Here is a 19,319-nt window from a genome sequence, read left to right as displayed (position 1 = left end):
TGGCTATATTGTCTTCATTCTTGCCAAGGTCTGACCCTCATGCTCTGGATGTCTCTGTGACTTTCAGCGAGGAGGAATGCCTGGCACCTGACTGTTTCCATTTCCGATCAGCCCGCATGTTTCGTCTGATGTGGACATCGCAGGAGTGTCTCTTAGACAGAATCTACCTACAGCATCTCTATAATAGAGACTTTTAAGGTCGCACAGGGGGTAAGAGACCGTCTTCATTTACAACCCTGTGTCACAGGATGACAAAATAATAACATCTGTCAGGGATCACACGAACATGCTGTCATGTCATATCATCGACAGATACTCACACGTTGCACACACTTACTCATCTTTCAGACATACAGGACTGGTAGACATCATACAAGACCATTTGAGTGCCTGAAGAGGCCGACAGCGGCTCAGCAACATCACATACCAAAGATGTTAGAGATGGTCTTTGTTTATATAACTCCACTCTCAGACCTTTACTTAACCTGATAAGAATCACTGAATCTCTCAAACGTAAAACACTGTGGAGTTGTAAGTATTGTACCTCCAGCCCCAAGCATTCTGATATATTACATGATGAAGGACATTTTTTTATTTTGATACATGCCACTATGCCACTATGTAAATTGTTGACAATGACGATGTTTCAAGAAGAGATCTCTTCAGAGGAAATAAATATTTCTTAAAATGTTGAACTATTCCTTATTCGCAAAAAGAGACGGCATTTTTGCACTTCTTCTACCTTTGTCTCTGAGTCAATGTTTTTTTTGTATGGGTTTTTGGTTAGATGCCTGAAATAAGGTCTGTGGTTAACACAAGCTTAAGAGATTTTAAAGTTTTGTTCTACAATATAAATGTTGTCTACTACAATACACCATCACGCTGACTTGTCCGTCTTTACAGCTTTGATGTGTACACTTGCGAACATGCAATTGTGGTGTAGTTTGTTTATAGCCGTTAGCTTTTTACATCTGCATTCACGTTCCAAAAATCATAAAAGTGGTGTTTATTTGTGAAGATTATCTTGTTTGCTGGCGAATCAATTCTTGCAGTGTGTGAACACTTAAGGGGACAATTTTTTTTCTTAATGCAGCAAATTCATATGCTTTAAAACTCTAACATATACAGACAAACATGTTGTCATTATGATATTGCAACACGTTTTAAAGGAATCCGTTCTTTTTCCATTAGAGATTGATGAAACAATAAATTTGCTCTGAATATATAATTACCTCTTGTCACACACAGACTTTGGTATCGGTGTTGCTCAGTCCCTTTCTCACACATCACTCTAGTGACTAACAGCATTTTACAATTGACTTGTAAAATATCAGTTATTTCAACTGGTGTCTTGAATGCGTTCCCATGTTAGTAATAGGGTGTCTCAAGCTCTCATACCTTGACACGCCTTGCATATCTGTCACATCTATTTGCAAAGCCCTCTGTCACTAATTCTTCTCTTTGTTCCACATACTTTGGAAACATTTGACTTTTAACAAACAAACAAGTATTAAAGGAATGAATGAGGTGTTTGATTGACTTTGGCAGGTACAAGTGTAGCTATAAATCATAAAAAAACTATTGTAAATTGTGTCAAAACACAAGCAATGACCACAGATTAACAATATTACCATCTTATAATGACAGATATGTGATTCACATTTGTGACAATTCAGTAGTTGTACTCCTGGCTAGAAACCTTTTTCAGTACTTTTCCCTTTCAAAGAATAAAACATGTTTCTAATTTCATCTTTCCCAGGCCGTCAAAATGAAATGACGCGTTTGCGTTTGTTGGAAAGCTCGGTGAGTCAGACTCCACAGGGATCCAGGACTTGGCAGGAAGGCCGCTGGACACCAAGAGACTGACTGGAAGCACATTCAGCAAGGCCACGCTTAATTGGTGTCCAGAATCAGCACGTAACTTGACGATAAATGTGTGTGTATGCGTTTGTTAGATTTTAGGACATCCAGCAGCTCTTTCCTTCACATTCGGACAGGCTCTTCAAGATCTCTTAAGTGGAAGTCAAACAGAGGTTAAGTGTGAATGCTGATGTTAAGAAAATAAGTTAATGTGCAGTGGTGGAAAAAGTTTTAAGATCTTTAAGTAAAAGTCGAAATACTACACTGTGAAAAAAGTCAAGTAAAAGCTCTACATTCAAAACCTTACTCAAGTATAAAGTATGTTAGTATCATCAGCAAAATGTATCTACAGTAATGCATCATATTCTATAAGATCATCATATGTTTGTGGCGTCGCTGTCCTGTGAGAACCATGTAAGTCTAAAAAGTCAACTATTTATGAATACAGAAAAGCAGCTCTGTTTTCAGCTTTGTGATGATGCATTGTCCACTTGACCCAACTGAGATTTAAATAGTTTATTTTACTTTTTTATAAAACTGTCACGTAACATCATCATTTCAGTGCCTCTGACATGTAATCTAGTAGAAGTGTGAAGATGCATGAAATGGAAATACACAAGTAAAGTATAAGTACCTCGAGTTTGTACTTTTTAAAAACGAGGCCTATTTGCAGGCCTCAGCTCGAATAAAGATAAGAAATACCTAATTAATTGTATAAAAAAAAAAAAAAAAAAAAAAAAAACTTTTTTTATATATTTTTGAGATGAGAAAAATCATGGAACTATCAGAATACATGTTACTGGTTCACATAAGATAAGGATGGAACACAGCAGAACTTGGAAAACTCAAAAGCTCGATCTTGAAAAACAGCACTTTTAGGGTATTGTTTTTTGGAAAGTATGGGTATCCAAGACTTTTAATATGCTGGGCTCTTAGAACAACTGATATAGGCTCTATATACACAGCTATACATAGATACAGTGAAACATTTATGAAATATAGAGCATTTCAAATTAGAAAACTGATCAAATACTCCAATATTTGAATAAAAAAGTATTTTTAAAATTCAAAAACACTCTATATCACTTCTATGTATCACTCATGATGTTCATTGAATCAATAGACCTGGACCTTTTTTGAGTGTTTTAAGCTCTTTCTATGCCCTTTTTAGTTATTTAGTTTAAGGTCAAATCCTGCTTCGACTCTCTGTTCAGGGCTGTATCTCAGCCCCCCCTTCTCCGATTTTCACCATTGAGACATCCTTCGAACCGTAGGAGCCAATAGAATTGCCTGGAATTGAAAGCTAGATGATTGACAGCACTATTAGCCAATAAAGCTCAAAAAGGTCCAGCTCTGAAATCTGATTTGCTGAGCTTCCAACCCTCCCAAGAATCCGAGGAGTGTCGGAGAGACACGAATCGAACGGATTCACACGGAGCACCAGCAGCTGGACAAACATGAAGTGGAAGTACGGAGATATTCCATTTTTTCGCTGAGATTCGACCAAAAGTAAGTACAATATTCGATGAAAGCTGTGTGACTTTTTGTGTTCGAAGCTGAATATCTCTGCGATGGTTTACCGGGGAGAGAAATGGAAACTATGTCCGTAATCTCCGTCAGGCGCTCGTGCTTTTTCATGCTGCATGTTCGTAGGTAGCACGTTGCTAACGGAGTGTAGCAGCCTTTTTCTCCGGTCTGTCCCAGTCATATCGAGTATGATTTATGATATTTTGTTATTTGTTTGCTTGGCTGATGGGAGATGTGTTTGTCTCATGTAGAAGTGACCTAGTTCATGTTGTTCCCAGGACGCTGAGGTTTCTGCAGAACTATAACATCACTATATTCGTTCTTCGTGGGTTCTCTGCCAGTTACTTTTAACACAAAACTCTCTAAGTTTTGATGTACTCTGCGTCCAAATGGGGGACCTACGGGTGTATCTGGTTTTAAGCTGTGGATTAATACACATGGTGCACCAGTATAGAGTATTTATGGCAGCGGGACGGTGTATGTGGGATCAATTCAAAATAAAATACTGTTCATCAAAGTGAAGGAACATGTCACCCCGTACAACAGTGCGGCTCATTGGTGTTTTTTGGAAAGCAAAATTCTGTATTGAGCTTTATTGTATTGAAAACACAGACAATACTTGTGAGTTGGATCAGTTCATTGATGGTTTTAGTCTTTGTATGTAATATATTAACAATAGGAAAAAAAACTGAATATTGACAGCCAAGGTTTATTCTTTCTTGTAATGCACTGAATGAACACAAACCACAACTAACATAACAACATCATATATACCTATAATCTATAATTTAATATAATTTCTCTCTAACAGTTTTATTTAAGTCATGTGTGCATATTTAGACAGCAATTAGAGTGCCTTATGATTAGGTCAATGACATAAAGCTTACAGTGAGCCATGGTAGGCTAGAGACTGCATGTAAACACGTTGGCGTGAAGGTGGAAGTGAGACAAGCAGAAGGGGAGTGGTAGGCAGTGAACCGTACAGGGGAGAACACTTGAGGAAGGAAAACTGGCTTCTTTCCAGAATAAAGCTAAGTTCAATCATCCCTGAAAGCATTACCAGTATTGACGTTTCATTTGGTATCGGGGCTCCCAGACGTTTCAAAATCGTAGGCGGTGACATGTACACCACCGTCACAGTTAGCTGAAAGATAACCTGCCAGTTAACTGACAGCTGGTTTGATCTGGTCTGTAAGCCACTCTGAGGTGCTTACTCTATTTCAGAAGCACAGAAGTACTCATGTCTAATGATCCAATGACACAGATTTTGTATTTATTTGTTTTAATGTTTAAACTACTGTTTTGCTTTATAATTGATTGTTTTTTGATTCAGTACCTTTTCATATTTTCTATTTGTATATAGTGAATGTAGAATGTAGGACCTCCATTTTAATACTAGACCAAAAGTCTGTGGCGATACATGTGTACTGGGTTTCTTGTACTATACCTCAGAATAGTTTCAGAAAACTTTATTTTAGCATCACTAACTCCTTTTCAACTACATCTCTATCCTAGTATTCTGATATAGCATTACCAGATGGCAAAAGCAGAATGAATGTCAGTGATATATTATATAAAAAAATCTATTTTTGACTTGACACCAATTTGACACCAACATTTTGATGAATTTTAAAACTAATAACTGATCATTTTACATATTTTAAATAATCTCTCGAAAGCTCTGTAATATGACAGAGGGCATTTATGTTAACTTTTGTTTTATCACTTTTTATTTTATTTGTGAACTTTGCCTCAATTGTATTTGTTCCAATGTTTTACCTTGAGCTCCATGTGAACTGATTTGTTCTAGTTCACTTTTTTATCTCAAAATGTTTGTACAATCTTTATTTGTGTACCCTTGATTTGTAAGTTGAATAGATTTCAATATTGGTTTTCTTGTACTTGCTAATTTGTAACATCACCCCTATGTGAAGTGCCCTATGATACGTTGCCCAATGATTTGATTCTTGACTAATGAAAATAGAAATGGAATTTAATGAATGACTGTAGTCCTCCCATCATCCATTCTCTCTTACAGACCTGCTGCATTCTGTTCACTGACTGACTGCGATTGCAGCTTTTTCTTGTGGTTTGCTCTGTGTTCCTGCAGCTCCTCCCAGTGGCATCTTAGATAACTATATCACAGTACAATGTTTTTAAGTGTGCATCACTTTTTCCTGATGAACTTGAAAAAGTCAAGAGGGGCCTCGGCTGAAAACAGAAACACCAACACTACTGTGGTATGACTAATATTTATGAATGGGTTTCAATAGTAGCAACAGTGGCTGGCTAGAGGAGGTGGGTGACTGCCTCCTCGTCACTCCCTCCCTCCCCCTCTTACGCACTACTCACTGAACCAGCTTTAGTGTTGCACAATAGGTGCAAACACACACATGCACACACACACACACACACACACACACACACACACACACACACGTTCACATGTGAATCAGGGGTCTTTTTGGAGATATTTATTCACTAAACCACAGATTAATTACAATAACGAAACCCATATATTCCTGTGCCCGATGACTTTCTCTTATTTCTCAGTGTCATGAATGATCATGACAGCGATGATGGTGATGATGATGATGATGATGATAAGGGAAAATTACTGACCGACAGTGTTGGGTGTTTCCCTACAGGCCATATAGTCCATATACTTAATATTATATACATATATTATACACAATATCATCAGAAAGACACATCAAAGACAAACATCAGGAAACAGGTTTCTGAAAAATAATTGCAGAGTTGAGTGTGTGGTAGATTTTTTTAACCAAATTAAAAAGATTATTACAGGCAAGAAAGTGCCAGACCTATAGAAAGCTTAAATGGCACTAAGAATAGATTATATGGAGTTATAGAGGAGTGTGGATCAAATTTCAGAGAGTACTTTGTATTAATTAATTTCAGTTGTTCATGAAAAGTATCAGAACAGCATTATTATGTTGTCAGTGTGAGTACATAGAATATATTAAACAAGGGCAGTAAGACTGCTGTTTGGAAAAACATATTTTCTATTGTCTTAAGTTATATCCGACTGGGGCTTCAGCTATCAATTACTTTCATTCATGATTTACAGTTTGGTAATACAATGGTGAATAATGCCCATCACAATTTTTCAGAGCTCAAGATGATGTTTCTTAAATTGCTTGTTTTATCAGACAAACTGTCCAAAGTTCAAAGACATTCAGTTGTATCATCATGTGAGAAAATCTGAAAAAGTTCACATATAAAAAGCTGGAACCAGTGAAGTTTTGGCCATTTTTGCTTGAAAACTTTATCTAAGCAACTGTATGATTATTAAAATGGTTTCTGATTAATTTTCTCTCTACGTCCACCAAATATAAACATAAAATTAACATCTCTTCTACACCAAATAAAAGGTACTTCTAATTCCTAAACCTAAAGAATTCAATATTTCAGGAATGTTTATTTAGACCGCCTTATTTAGACTAAGTGTGTTTATTATTTTTTGTCTATAGTCATGCTCAAGCAGTTTTTGATTGTGTTGCTGAAACAATGGGGATAGAAATTTAAAAGACACAGAATATAAATAATAATAAATAGACCTATCAAGTCAGACCGAAACTGCATCAAACCCATAAAAAACTTACATGACATGGATTTAAGACTCCAAGTAGTAATGGATTGAAAATAAATCTGCGCATATGACTTGTACTCTCTTGTTGTTTAAGAATAACTTGTATCCAATTAGAGTGATAAATTGACTTGTTGTTTTTAATTTACACATAAATAGTTGTAGATTACAGCATGATTGAAGGTTTTCTCTTTGAGCACAGAAAAGGCCTCACAAAAGAAATACATTATGGATTGATTTCCCATAAAAGGACATGTCTGTTGTTTTGATTGTTTGTCAATTTTGCCTCGACTTTGTTTGCAGGACATTCGTGCCATTTCGCATGCAGGGAGAGCTTTTAGGAAAGAAAAACTTGTGCCCACAATGAATCACTGAAGAAACAAAGCTTATTTTCTAATTTTCTCCGTAAGATCAGACGAGTGTCCGTGCATTTCCAGTGCTCACATCAGACACTGAGGCAGACACACACACGCATAGAGACATAACATTCATACCAAAAACGTTATTTTCTTTGTGAAACCATATGGGTCTGTCATGTCATTGATTCATCCTCGTCTCCATTGTTTATCCATTTTAAACCTGTCCTCAATTCATCCCAACTTCTTCATGATTTCCATCTGTTTGCTTCAGAGTGAACAAAGACTCAATGCTTTTGGTATTCACTGTACTTCTTCAGTAAATGAAGGCAGTAGGAAGTAAGTGTTGGGTTCATCAACTTCGTCACAGATTTAAAAGGTTGGTTCACTGTGTTTTCACTTATCTGTTGTGGTAACTAGCCATGCAGGTTGTTTTGGTTTAACTTGTCCTGGTTTTGAGATACCTGTGTCTAAGATTTCTCCCACCACCTCAGTACAATGGAGGTGAATGGAATTTTGTTTATAGCATAACGAGTTCTGTTGATTATTATTATGGATTATGTTTGAAATATGATATTAGCTTTGAATGTTCTTAGTTTCATCCTTTATTACTATCTATAATATTAGTTTTTTTAATCCATTCTTTCATCCAAAGCCATTGGGTCATAGGCAGGTGGGTACTGGCATTGGGTCTATTTGTGTTGTCAATCTCCCAAAATGTAAGTTTTTATTTATTTATTTGTATATTGTAAAGACATAAAAACAGATATGTTGGCACGTCTTGCCTCCATTGTGATGAGATTGTATGCAGGTATTTAAGTATGTTTTAATTAAGTGTACATTCCTTGTACTTGTAAAAAACTTGTCTAAAATTAGTCAGATAAATACATGTACCAAAGGTGTCATGTGTGGAATGTAGAAAATAGTTTGTGGAGGAGGAGAACTTGGAGCACCCATTTCTGCACCTGTTTGTACCTGGCTGCAGGAAGTGGGCGTGGTTTGTGAAAATTTGGTAGAAGACACAATGTCCGAAAGGGCTTAAGACTGTCGAGCGCTTCTGAAACGAGTGTATTGGTCTTTGAATCTTGTCATCGGTTTGTTGCTCTTTAAAATCACGGTAAGAAGGGAAAGGATCAAGCCTTTGGAGTGGACGGGAGTTAGGACGAATCACCTGACGGCCATTTCAAACCCCAGGAACTGCAGTTAGAGACCGCGTGAGTCTCCACCACTGCTACAATGTTTGTCTCAGTGAACGGGAAGTGAAAACTCCTGAGTCAGAGCAGCAGAAATGCGTTGGCTGTGGGCCTCAAATAAAGCAAGGCCGGACTTTCAGACCGCCTGTAATAGCCTACTGCTGTCATGTCAGAGGGGAAACCACATCTGAGCCTGGCGACAGGAAAATTACAGAACTGTAAAAGTTTTCCTTTTTACAGACCAAAAGACCAGACACAAAACTCATCAGGCATATCTGTTATTGATTATGGGAAGGTGGAGTGTGTGTGTGTGTGTGTGTGTGTGTGTGTGTGTGTGTGTGTGTGTGTGTGTGTGTGTGTAAGAGGGGTCAACACAAGGGCAACTATGGATAGAGCTTTACAAAATAGTTGCACTTTGCAATTGTTGCAATTGTAAAGAGATTAGATCTTATTTGTCAGAAGTATATGCCAAAATAAAAAGGCTACTCCAGAAGTTTGTTGTTAATAAAATTACAGTGGTTTCCTCTTTCTATTTAAACATTCTTCCATCTTACAGTTGCAATCAATCCATGGCAGATGTAGAAAGAAAGAACCTGTTAGACATACATCTCTAATAGCCAAAATGAATTATCTGTTGTGGAATGAAACTACATCAAGAACAAAATCACATTGTGTGGCCAACTTGGGGGGCGCCTGATAAGAACAATATGACGAGTCCACTTATTATTTCCTACCAAGTCAATGATTAATAGCCTCTGGGGAAGCCATTACCTAATTCAGCTGCTCCCAACACCTCCACCTTTTCTATGGTATGCACACATGACTGAGTCACCTGAAGAATATGAGACATAAAGGACTCACCTATACTCCCTGCAGAATACACGTGGGAGAGACAGAAGATCTATTAAAACAGATTCTGTCTCAACACAGCAGTTCTGGAGATTTGCAGTTTAACTCAAAGCTTGCTAAAAAAAAACATAACATTCCCAAACCACAGTATGAATGTATGGAAAGCAGTGACTGCTTGTAATTGCAGGCTTTGTGAAAAGAAGTAACTCTATACCCTTTAGTTCCACATACAAAGACCTCATGGAGCCGATGGCGTAAAGTAGTTACGTCAGGCTCATGGGCTTACTATTATGAGGGGCCGTAGTGCACGCAGTTACTAGTGATGAAGCATGCACACAGACACACAAACACACAAATACACACACACACACACACACACACACACACACATCATCATATCGTCTCGTCACATGATCAATAGAGACTTGACATTAGACAATATCAACATACATATTACCCAGCAATCATCATTGCATATCTGTATATGACAAAAATATCAAAGAAAGTATAAATTATTCATTTAGCCTAACTGAATATTTTCTATTATAGTTTATGCAGAATAAACATAACATTTTGTTATTGCTACTGATCATTTTACCAAAAATTGAAAACCTTTATGGAGATGGATTTGCGTTTTCTCGGACAAATATAAATGGCACCAGCTTTAAATCTATGCTATTTCATCTATGAGCATAAGCATGTCTCTAAAGTGACTAATTGAATTGCTTGTTGAGAACACATTGTTCCACACCAGATTAAATTAAACCTCTCTGGCTCCAGAGTGACAGTATTGTGTTCACTGTTTACAGATGGAGCATATGGTTCATATAAGAAATGTGTCCCTCTAAATACGTATAGGGGAACCTCACAAAGGCATGAACACTAATTCACTAGCACTTCATTTACTGTGGGCGTAAGTTTCTCTTGGTCCTGTATATCTTTGTACTAATTGTCCCAACTGCCAATCTTTCTTTTAGGTATAAATTTAGGTGTAAATGCATATTTATAAATCAAACATAAACATACTTTAACATACTGGTGTTGGTGAGTCATAGAGAAATCTAAAGTCTCTGAGTTCAACATTTATCTTCTTTTCTTCAATTTTACATACTTTGTTCATTTGGCTCAGTTTGAATAGTCTGGAACATGGTGTACAGCTGAGGACATCAAAGTGAACTAAATTATTTTAAAATTGTTTTAAACATGTTTTATTGAAGCGTTCACCTTTGACCAAAGTCACATATTTCTGTGTACACTTGATTTCTTTAAGAGGACAGACACATTGCAAAAAATATTACATTTTTTAAGGTAACAAACAACAGTAATGTGCAATTTGTTTTACTATATCCATGTGTTGATGCAAAGATGTATTACAATGACGGTCTGAAGTGTCAGTGTCCAGTATTTTTTAATGTTAACCCTGCACCTTGTGTAAAAGATCACGTAACTAAAAAGTTTTAGAAAGCTCTTTAAAGAACAGCATAATTATTGTAGGTTAATCCCAAAGGCACAAGGCTGACCTCTAGCTTTTAAAAGAAAAGGTGTTGATCTAGTTTCACCATGTGTGTCCAGCCGAGAGCAGTGATCCAATGATCCAGGATCATGTAACAGAGCGACTCTGAATTTAGCACAGATACACAATCCTCCATAGAGACACTGAAATGAATCTCCCATGCAAGACTTTCTTTAAGAAATGTTTCTTCTTCTTCTATTGTGGGCACTATACTCTGTTGTTGTTGTTGTTGTTGTTGTTGTTGTTGTTGTTGTGGGCATGCACTTACTGTGGTGTGCGACTTGTGGCTATCAAATACATCAGTTCTCTTCTGTTTTGACCATCTTAGCATGTAAGTTCAGTTAGATACGTAGCAACTGTAATATTGGACTGTAAGCAGTTGCTCAAAGACATTTTTTAGAACAGAAGGCACTGAACCAGTAATAATGAGACCCCATCTGACGTGGGTGCCTTGTGTACCTGAATAAAAAAGTCCAGTAATCCTTTAAGCCAATAAATACAGGACGCAGCCACAGAGATGAAGGACAGAAGTCAAACACGGTTGCATGAGCTGTCCCAGAAAATACCTTGAGGGTGTGGGGAGCATTCACTGTTCCTATTTGTACTGCAGTGATTCAGCACTCAGCTAAAGGAAAGCTTACAATGGATCATGACAGGAAAAAGACAAAGAATTAGGAGTGCCTGAGGTATTTCTTTTCACGCTGTAGCTTGTGGAAACATATTATATATCCAAATGTATTAGATGAATGTATGTTGTTCTAAGGTGATACCTAAGAATATGCACTATTGGTAACTTCACACAGGAGAATATAAAGCGGTGCTGGTTGTCTACTTTACAGCCAGTCATCACTGACCACAATAAAACACCAGCTTGCAGGAAGATGTCACAGAGACCCATGTGTACAATTAAAACCTTTGTGGGTGTTTGCAGTGGTGAGAATAATGGGTGCTTTCTTTTCACTATAAAAGCAGCAGTGTTTGAATGTCACTAAGTACCTTTAAGTAGTAATCACAATTTGGATGTACTTAACTTGAGGTTTCTATTCTATGATATTTCTACTTCACTACATGTCAGAGGCAAATATTGTACTTTACAACAGTTATTTGACAGTTACTTTGCAGATCAAGAATTAACACACGTAGTTTAATTTAGATTAAACTACACAACTTGACATTAACTAATATTAAAATGCTGCTTACAATTAAGCAATAATACTGCAATATATTCATGAATGTATTAATGTAACACTCTGAACGGGGCAATTTTGTGTAATTAGTACTTTTAGTACCTTTGATACTTTGAGCACATTTTGCAGATAACATTTCTGTACTTTGACATAAGTAGGAATTTGAATGCAGAACTTTTACTTGTATTAGAGTATTTTTACATTGTCTTATTGGTACTTTACTTCTAAATCAAATCAATCAAATCATTTTTCCCTTAATTCTTGTACTACCTAACCATAAAGCATTTACTATGCTGTTTGCTCTTAATATTTTTAGTTTAACAAGATGCACTGATTCTTCTATTTTTTACCTCTTATGGAAATGCATTATTTTATCATCCCAAAAATCAATTGTGTATTAAAACACTAAAGAAAAATCATAGTTTAATAATGGAGAAGAGACTACAGAGTGATTTCTGTGTTGAATATAATCAAGAGGCACATGATAAAGCATCACAAGATATCTCCCACCCATAGCTAGCAGTGTTTTGTCCTTTCAAAGGTTTCGATCATGTGTTCATTTTCATGCGAAACTCTATGCCTGGAAGAACTTTGAATTCCAGACAATATTGCTTTATTTGAGAGTTTATCTCAGGGATATGCACACTAGTTTTGATTAACTCCTAATGTGCTGTTTATAATGGTGAAATGTCACACACTATATTTTGTGTACTGCTCTTGATTAGTGTTGTGCACAAGGTTATCGGTTGCTTGATCAAGTGAATTTTTAGATCATATAAAAGAAAGTTTTGGAAAAAATAAAGCGTTGTGCTCTCTCATTTTCTCTCTCTCTCTCTCGTTCTCTCTCTCTCTTTATTGTGTACAGTCAGGCCTTTATCTAGTAGAGGCTTCTAATTCCTGAAGTGAAATCCTCTTAGGATCTATGCTCTATTTCTGTTTGGTCTATAGGGTCTTTTTAAAATCTAAATCTCCATTAGACCAAGCTCATTGGCTGGAAAAGACACACGCATGCACACAAAATCACACACCATCCAACAACAGATAGCTCAGTGAAGTGCTCGAGTGTAGACCAGTGCAAGGTTAACTACTGACACAAAAGGAGGACTTAACCGTGACTGGTAAGAAAAACTTTACTGATCTTTTATTTTGGGAAGATAATGGAGTGGACTCGTGTTTGAAATATGTAGAAATAGGGAGTTTAATTTTCAATGGATTTAATGGGAGATAAATGATTCTGTTTGTATGTTTTTACATACATTTGAGACCATCTTGAGTTTTTGTGTATATAATTTACATTTACATTTTGTTACAACATTGGGTATCGTATAGAGAGTTCTTTTTTTGTTTATTTCTTGTTTTAAAGTGAAATCTTCTGCATTGAATGACAACAAAAGTTTGTTTCTTTTGGTACTGAATTTAGTCATGGGTCTGTGTCTAATTGAAAGTCAGCTGTTTACAAGAGTTTATTGTCTATCTCTTGCTCACACACACAGAGCTGAAACACTTATATGTGACTTAATTTTCTCATGCTAGCAAATCTCAAATTGATTACTTTGGATTTGGGGGTTAGAAAGATGGCTACAAAGATCATCAGCCCAGATCAGCACTGACTGCACGCAGGAAGGAAGACTGAAATTGAAACACTGGGGAAGGTCATTTAATCCAATGAAACAGTTGCTCTGCAGACATCACAAACTGTTCCACATATGGACGCCACCGACATTTCAAAGCAGTGTGAGACCCAGAGTGTGCCAGTTCCATCTGTTCAATCTTAAAGCAAGCAAGAGAGAGAGATCTGTTGCAGATCAGTAATCCTCTTAGACTGCATTCATTTAATTAGATTGTGTGGGACTCACTTGGTATCCAGTAGCTCTGTCGCAGTGCAAAGATTTTAAATCTGTATTGATATTTGGGGAATTTTTCCTTTTCCGATGCGAGGGTCCAAGGATCCAAGGATGTGTGTTGTATTGATTGTGAGAGCTTTACAATTCATTTTAGGATTTGTGATATTGGGCTATACAAATCAAATTTCATTGAGAATTTAATTAATACAGTTATCTTATTGATAACAAGTGTAAGAGTTACGGGCCATTAACACTTTAAAACTAATTTAATAATTATTCATTCAAACATCCATAGTGCATATCATGAGCACATCATATGAATTACCTTCTTTAACTATTTAAATCTGATTCTATTTTTTTTTATCTTACAGGTAGCTAACCAGAAAAAATGTCTGACAAAATGATTGATTTGGAAGAGACCGCAACCCAGACAGGTGAGTGAAAGCAGTGTTTTCAAACATAACACAGTAACTTAATGTTTTGACAACTTGGTGACATTTCTTTGTTCTTGTGTGTTTGGCAGTGAGTCTGGTCAATCTTTGCAAACGTACATTTTGGTTAAGAAGTCTTCAGAAAAATTACAAACAGAAAAGCAGTGCCATTGATTACAGAGCAATTGGCTCTAAATGCATAGGACTGAATTGTGTTTGTAACCAAAAATGTTTTTCTTTTTTCTCACCTCTATCAGCCTTTACATGGTCTTTTTAAATAGTTGTAATAATAATAATTAATATTAAATAATACATATTTATTAAATACAAAATGTATTTTTATGCAAATACATTTTCTGAATAGAGTTACAAATGGTCAAAGTTATTCAGTAAAACTGAATAAATAAAGAAATTTAAATTATAACAGTTGAATAATGAGGAGCATACAAAAGTAAAAACCAAACAGCATTTAAACAGCATAGTCACAATTTAAAAAAAGGCTTTCTAAATAAAACAGTTTTAAGAAAAGATTTAAAAGATGCTACAGAGTTGGCACTCATCACTACCCTTTAATAACTGAATGCTATTTGCCTTTTCTATAGGTCCAAAAGGAGTCATCAATGACTGGAGGAGGTTTAAGTTGGAAAGTATGGACCACGAAAACTTGCCAGCTGCAAAGAAGGAACTGCTGAGACAAATGTCATCCCCGGGCAGACCAAAAGATGATACCAGATCACACATTAATCGCAAGGTACAACCAAACAGACCACACACAGGATTTTAACTTTGCTTTTGTTGTTCGTTGCAGTATCCTCCGAAAGACCAGAGGACGCACAAACAAAGTGCTCTGTGAAGAGTGAAAAAGACAATGAGTATAACGGGCAAAATGCCATAAACCAACCTCCTCAATGCCAAGGAGGAATAGTTATTAACTATAAACTCCTATATCATATTCATGGGCTACTTTATTGTCTTTTTACAAGCCCTGATAGAAGTCAAGTATTAAATGTATTATAATGAAACAAAGGTTTAATATCTTGTAAACAATTTGATTTGGCTGGCAAGATATATACTCAAATGTAGATTTTTAAGACCTCCAGTTTTGGTGACCGTAGTGACGTTTATGGGTCCAACAATCACAGGACTTCCAACCGAGAGACCGGTGTTGTTCGATATTCGTGATGATTTTCCTAAACCTAATGTTTGTTTTGTTGCCTAAACTTACTTAACTGTAAGTAGTTATTTTCAGCTCGACTAAGCGTTTTTGTTACCTAAACCTAACATTCGTTTTGAAATGTACGTCTTCAAGACCGTTCTGACCTACACAAAGAAATTTGTGTCCCTGCACACAAAACCAATAGATTGCATTTTGAGACTATTTCCCAAACTGAGTTGAAATGAGATGCTCAGCCAAATGCCGCAACAACTTGCTGAGACTTCGTGCACGACATCCATGTGCACAAAGCGCAAGCCGCATGTGTGTTCCGAGTGTTAAATTACCCAGATCTTCCAGCGATCTTCCATATCCACAGAGCCCATAGAGCCAGAGCCGACCAGATGCATAAGCAAAACCAAGCAGCTACTTAGGGCCCCATGGCAATGGGCCCCAAAGAGTGCCTGAAATATCCCATAGGAGCGTTTTTCACAACTTTTAGGACTTAATGATTCAAATAAGTATGAATTCTAACTTTTGTGTTGATATAATTTTTTCAGATGAGTGTCCAAGAATATGAGCTGCTTAAGGAGGAGGATGAGGGATGTTTAAAGAAATACAGAAAACAATGCATGCAGGAGATGCATGATAAACTCAGCTTTGGGCCCAGGTTTGAAGGTGTGCATGACCTGGACAGTGGCGAGGCCTTCCTAGAAGTCATTGAGAAGGAGCATTACAGCACAGTGGTGGTTGTGCACATCTACAAGATTGGGGTCAAAGGTTGTGAGGAGCTCAACAACTGCTTGGATTGCCTGGCCACTGAGTACCCCACTGTAAAGTTCTGCAGGATTGATGCTGTCACATCCGGTGCTGCAGAGCGGTTCTCGGATGAGGTTTTGCCGACGCTGCTGGTGTACAAGGCTGGAGAACTATTAGGGAACTTCCTGGCCTGCACACAGCACCTAACTGAGGAGTTCTTTGCCACTGATGTGGAGGCCTTCCTCAACAGCTATGGCCTGCTGCCAGAAAAAGAGTTGGCTGGTATGGAAGATGAAGAGGAAAATGATGTAGAGTAAACAAAGGGTTTGGCTGCTGAGGAAGAAAGGAAGCTGTCTTGGAGGGCTGGATAGAGAACGATGAAAGACAATATGACATAAGACAAATAGAAAAACCATAACATCTCCACTAGCTCACTAGTGTTTGAGAATTGTTTTCTAAATGAGAAATGTTACATCCAGTTGGTGAAGGAACCTTGATGTCCCAAATATGAGTGCTCTCAAATATGAGTGTGGGTTACAGTAAGGTGAGGACATAGGGCTTTTCTTTGTGAAAATATATCACAATTCCCCTCACCACCACCCAAGCAAAAGCCAAAACCAGTTAACTGTACTTTAAAATAATTGCAATGTCTTATTTTGTAATGATAGACAATATTAAATGATGTATGTAGTTGTACTTGATGTAAAAATGTATTAAATGAAAGATTTTTTGTAGCATTTGTTTGGGTTGATCTGTACACAAGTTATTTATAAATCCAGGGTTTTGCAAAGTTTTTGCCAAGATTTATAGAAAAAAAACATTAAAGGACAAATAGGTCAAGGACTCTTAATGCTTAAGAGGCCAAAGCACTCTGGATGTTGAAACAGCTTTGCGTATATGTTCCATCTGTCCAGTACAACATGACCTACCTGCTTCTTAAGCCAATGTGGTGGGTTGTGCATATTGTGTCTGGAAAAAACATGCATGAGTCTCTGGTATTTTACCATCATCAGTGAGGAGTTTTTCCTTGTCTGTGTATTTTATGTTGTAAAAGTGGAAGAAAGTCATCAGAGTATACAAAAAAGGAGACCATGAGTTTTGGGTTTTCTTAGTGTGATGTGACTCAGCAAAATTAATATATATATTGTCATATTTGATTTTACCATGGGTTTGGTTACTATTTTAAATTATGTTCTGGAATATGTTGAAATAAAGCCTACTATACATGTTGTCAAGAATAAAAATGAGAATTAAATGATAAAAGATTGTTACATTTTGCATTTCATTCAATTGTTAGAAATCAAGAAAATAGCCTAACCATAACCTTTGCGTTTTTACACTGTGTTTTTTGTACTGAATAAGCAAACACGCTATAACACATTGCAAAGGGAGCTTTAAAGGTGCAGGCAGGTGATTTTATTTTACTTTTGGGCTGAGGAAGGGTGGTTTTTCCCACTTCCAGACTCTGTGCTAAGCTAAGCTAACCACCATTATTTTCAGCGCACAAATAATCAGAGAGAGGTATCAATCTTCTCATCTAAATCTTGGTAAGAAAGTGAATAAGCCCTTTGTGGCAAATTTGTGATTCATGATATCCAACAAATAAATAAAACTGACTGAAGGTTATTTCCCAAAATGCTGAACTATTGCTTTAAATGTGAGACAGCTTTGCAAAACTCACCTCCTCTTTAATCACCACAATTCTATCACCACCGTTATCTTAAGATTGTCCATAGAGATTCAGCCAAGAATGAGGCTCCACCATCCAACTGCTGTCTCTTCCCCGCTAACCAATAATGTCTAGACTCCAGAAGGGAGTCCTACATAACCCCTCTGTCTTCAAGGGCCTTCCTTACTCTTTCTTAAGAATATTCCCCCAATATAACATACAACTGAAACAACAACTTTAATTGCATTTCTACTTATTTAAGACAATTTGCAAGCCTTTTCAAAAGAATATTATCTTACCTCAGTGTATTTCAAAGCAGAGGCACCAAAGGAGGAAACCTACAAAATGCCCACATGCAAAGTTAATTAGCACTGCAGAAGATATCTCTCCTGTTGAAGCAAGCCGCCACATGTTAAATACCCTCATCTCTTAGTCTTGACTCCCCTGTGACCCCAATGAGCTGCAGACATGCCAAAACCACAACATAAAAGCCAATTGAGATTTTTAAGTATAGACTTGCAATACTAACCCACACTCTGATATGTCGTGAAGTAAATTAAGTTGCCTCTGTACGGTAGCTGCCAACCACAAAAACATATCCACTGCTACCGTGGGACACAGAGGTTTGTAATAAAGGTAGACCTTGATTACACAATTATATTCATAAAAATCATGATGAATTCTTATAGAAGGTATATGTGTAAGTTTCTATATTATCAAAAAAGAGCCATTTAATTTTTAAAACTTGATGGCAATCACAATCTCTTCACTTGCCAGCTAGTCTCAACAATAAATGTTTAGTTGTTTAATTACTGCTTCCTTATATCTTCAACTGAATTAACTATCTCTGCAGTGATGCAGCCTCACCTTTACCATGTTTAATGTCATGATATCAGATATCAGCAAGTAATGCGTCATCAAAGAGTGTGACTTGGTGATGCATATTGCAGAGATATATGCTGAGGTGATCAGACCAATCCTTTTACAGGATTAAAGACAAAAAAGGGTTTCAGTCATCTCAATCTCGCTGTTGAATTGATTGATATGAGAACATACACAGTGGCAAGCTTTATGCCTTTCCAAAGCATCTCACAGCACATTCCAAGGTGTCTACTTTTATGTGGTTTCATGTTAGTATACTTCCATTAATGTTGGACATATTGCCTGCAAAGGAGGACTTGATTTCTAATTACTCAAAATGCAACACTTAGTGAACTGTGACACGCTAACACATAATTCTCTCAGGATATACTGTACATGTGTCTGTGTTTCCACAGTACCACATCTGGCTAGGCTTGCATAGCCTCTGGCTGGTAACACCTCATTTCTTCACAGTAGCGTGTTTGAGATTTATCAAAACCTTTTGGA

At 36.9% G+C, this 19,319-nt stretch overlaps 1 protein-coding gene across 1 annotated transcript; it reads left to right on the top strand.

Annotated features, from left to right (window-relative positions):
• The first annotated feature begins 13,164 nt into the window (after positions 1-13,164).
• pdcb (phosducin b) lies at positions 13,165-17,439 on the top strand. Its single transcript, XM_068707598.1, has 4 exons — positions 13,165-13,213; positions 14,311-14,373; positions 14,973-15,121; positions 16,084-17,439. The coding sequence occupies exons 2-4, from the start codon at positions 14,328-14,330 to the stop codon at positions 16,597-16,599; spliced, it is 711 nt and encodes a 236-aa protein (XP_068563699.1). The 5' UTR covers positions 13,165-13,213; positions 14,311-14,327; the 3' UTR covers positions 16,600-17,439.
• Positions 17,440-19,319: the final 1,880 nt, after the last annotated feature.

Source organism: Cebidichthys violaceus, unplaced genomic scaffold (assembly GCF_023349555.1).
Source record: "Cebidichthys violaceus isolate CVI_PGR_0920_01 unplaced genomic scaffold, fCebVio1.0.p SCAF_13, whole genome shotgun sequence".
Taxonomy (NCBI): domain Eukaryota; kingdom Metazoa; phylum Chordata; class Actinopteri; order Perciformes; family Stichaeidae; genus Cebidichthys; species Cebidichthys violaceus.
This window is presented reverse-complemented; position numbering and strand designations above follow the sequence as displayed.

Coding starts and splice junctions, on each gene's coding strand:
- pdcb (XM_068707598.1), top strand. CDS start 14,328: ATGTCTGACAAAATGATTGATTTGGAAGAGACCGCAACCCAGACAG. Junction 14,374..14,972: donor AGAGACCGCAACCCAGACAG/GTGAGTGAAAGC, acceptor CCTTTTCTATAG/GTCCAAAAGGAGTCATCAAT. Junction 15,122..16,083: donor GATCACACATTAATCGCAAG/GTACAACCAAAC, acceptor TAATTTTTTCAG/ATGAGTGTCCAAGAATATGA.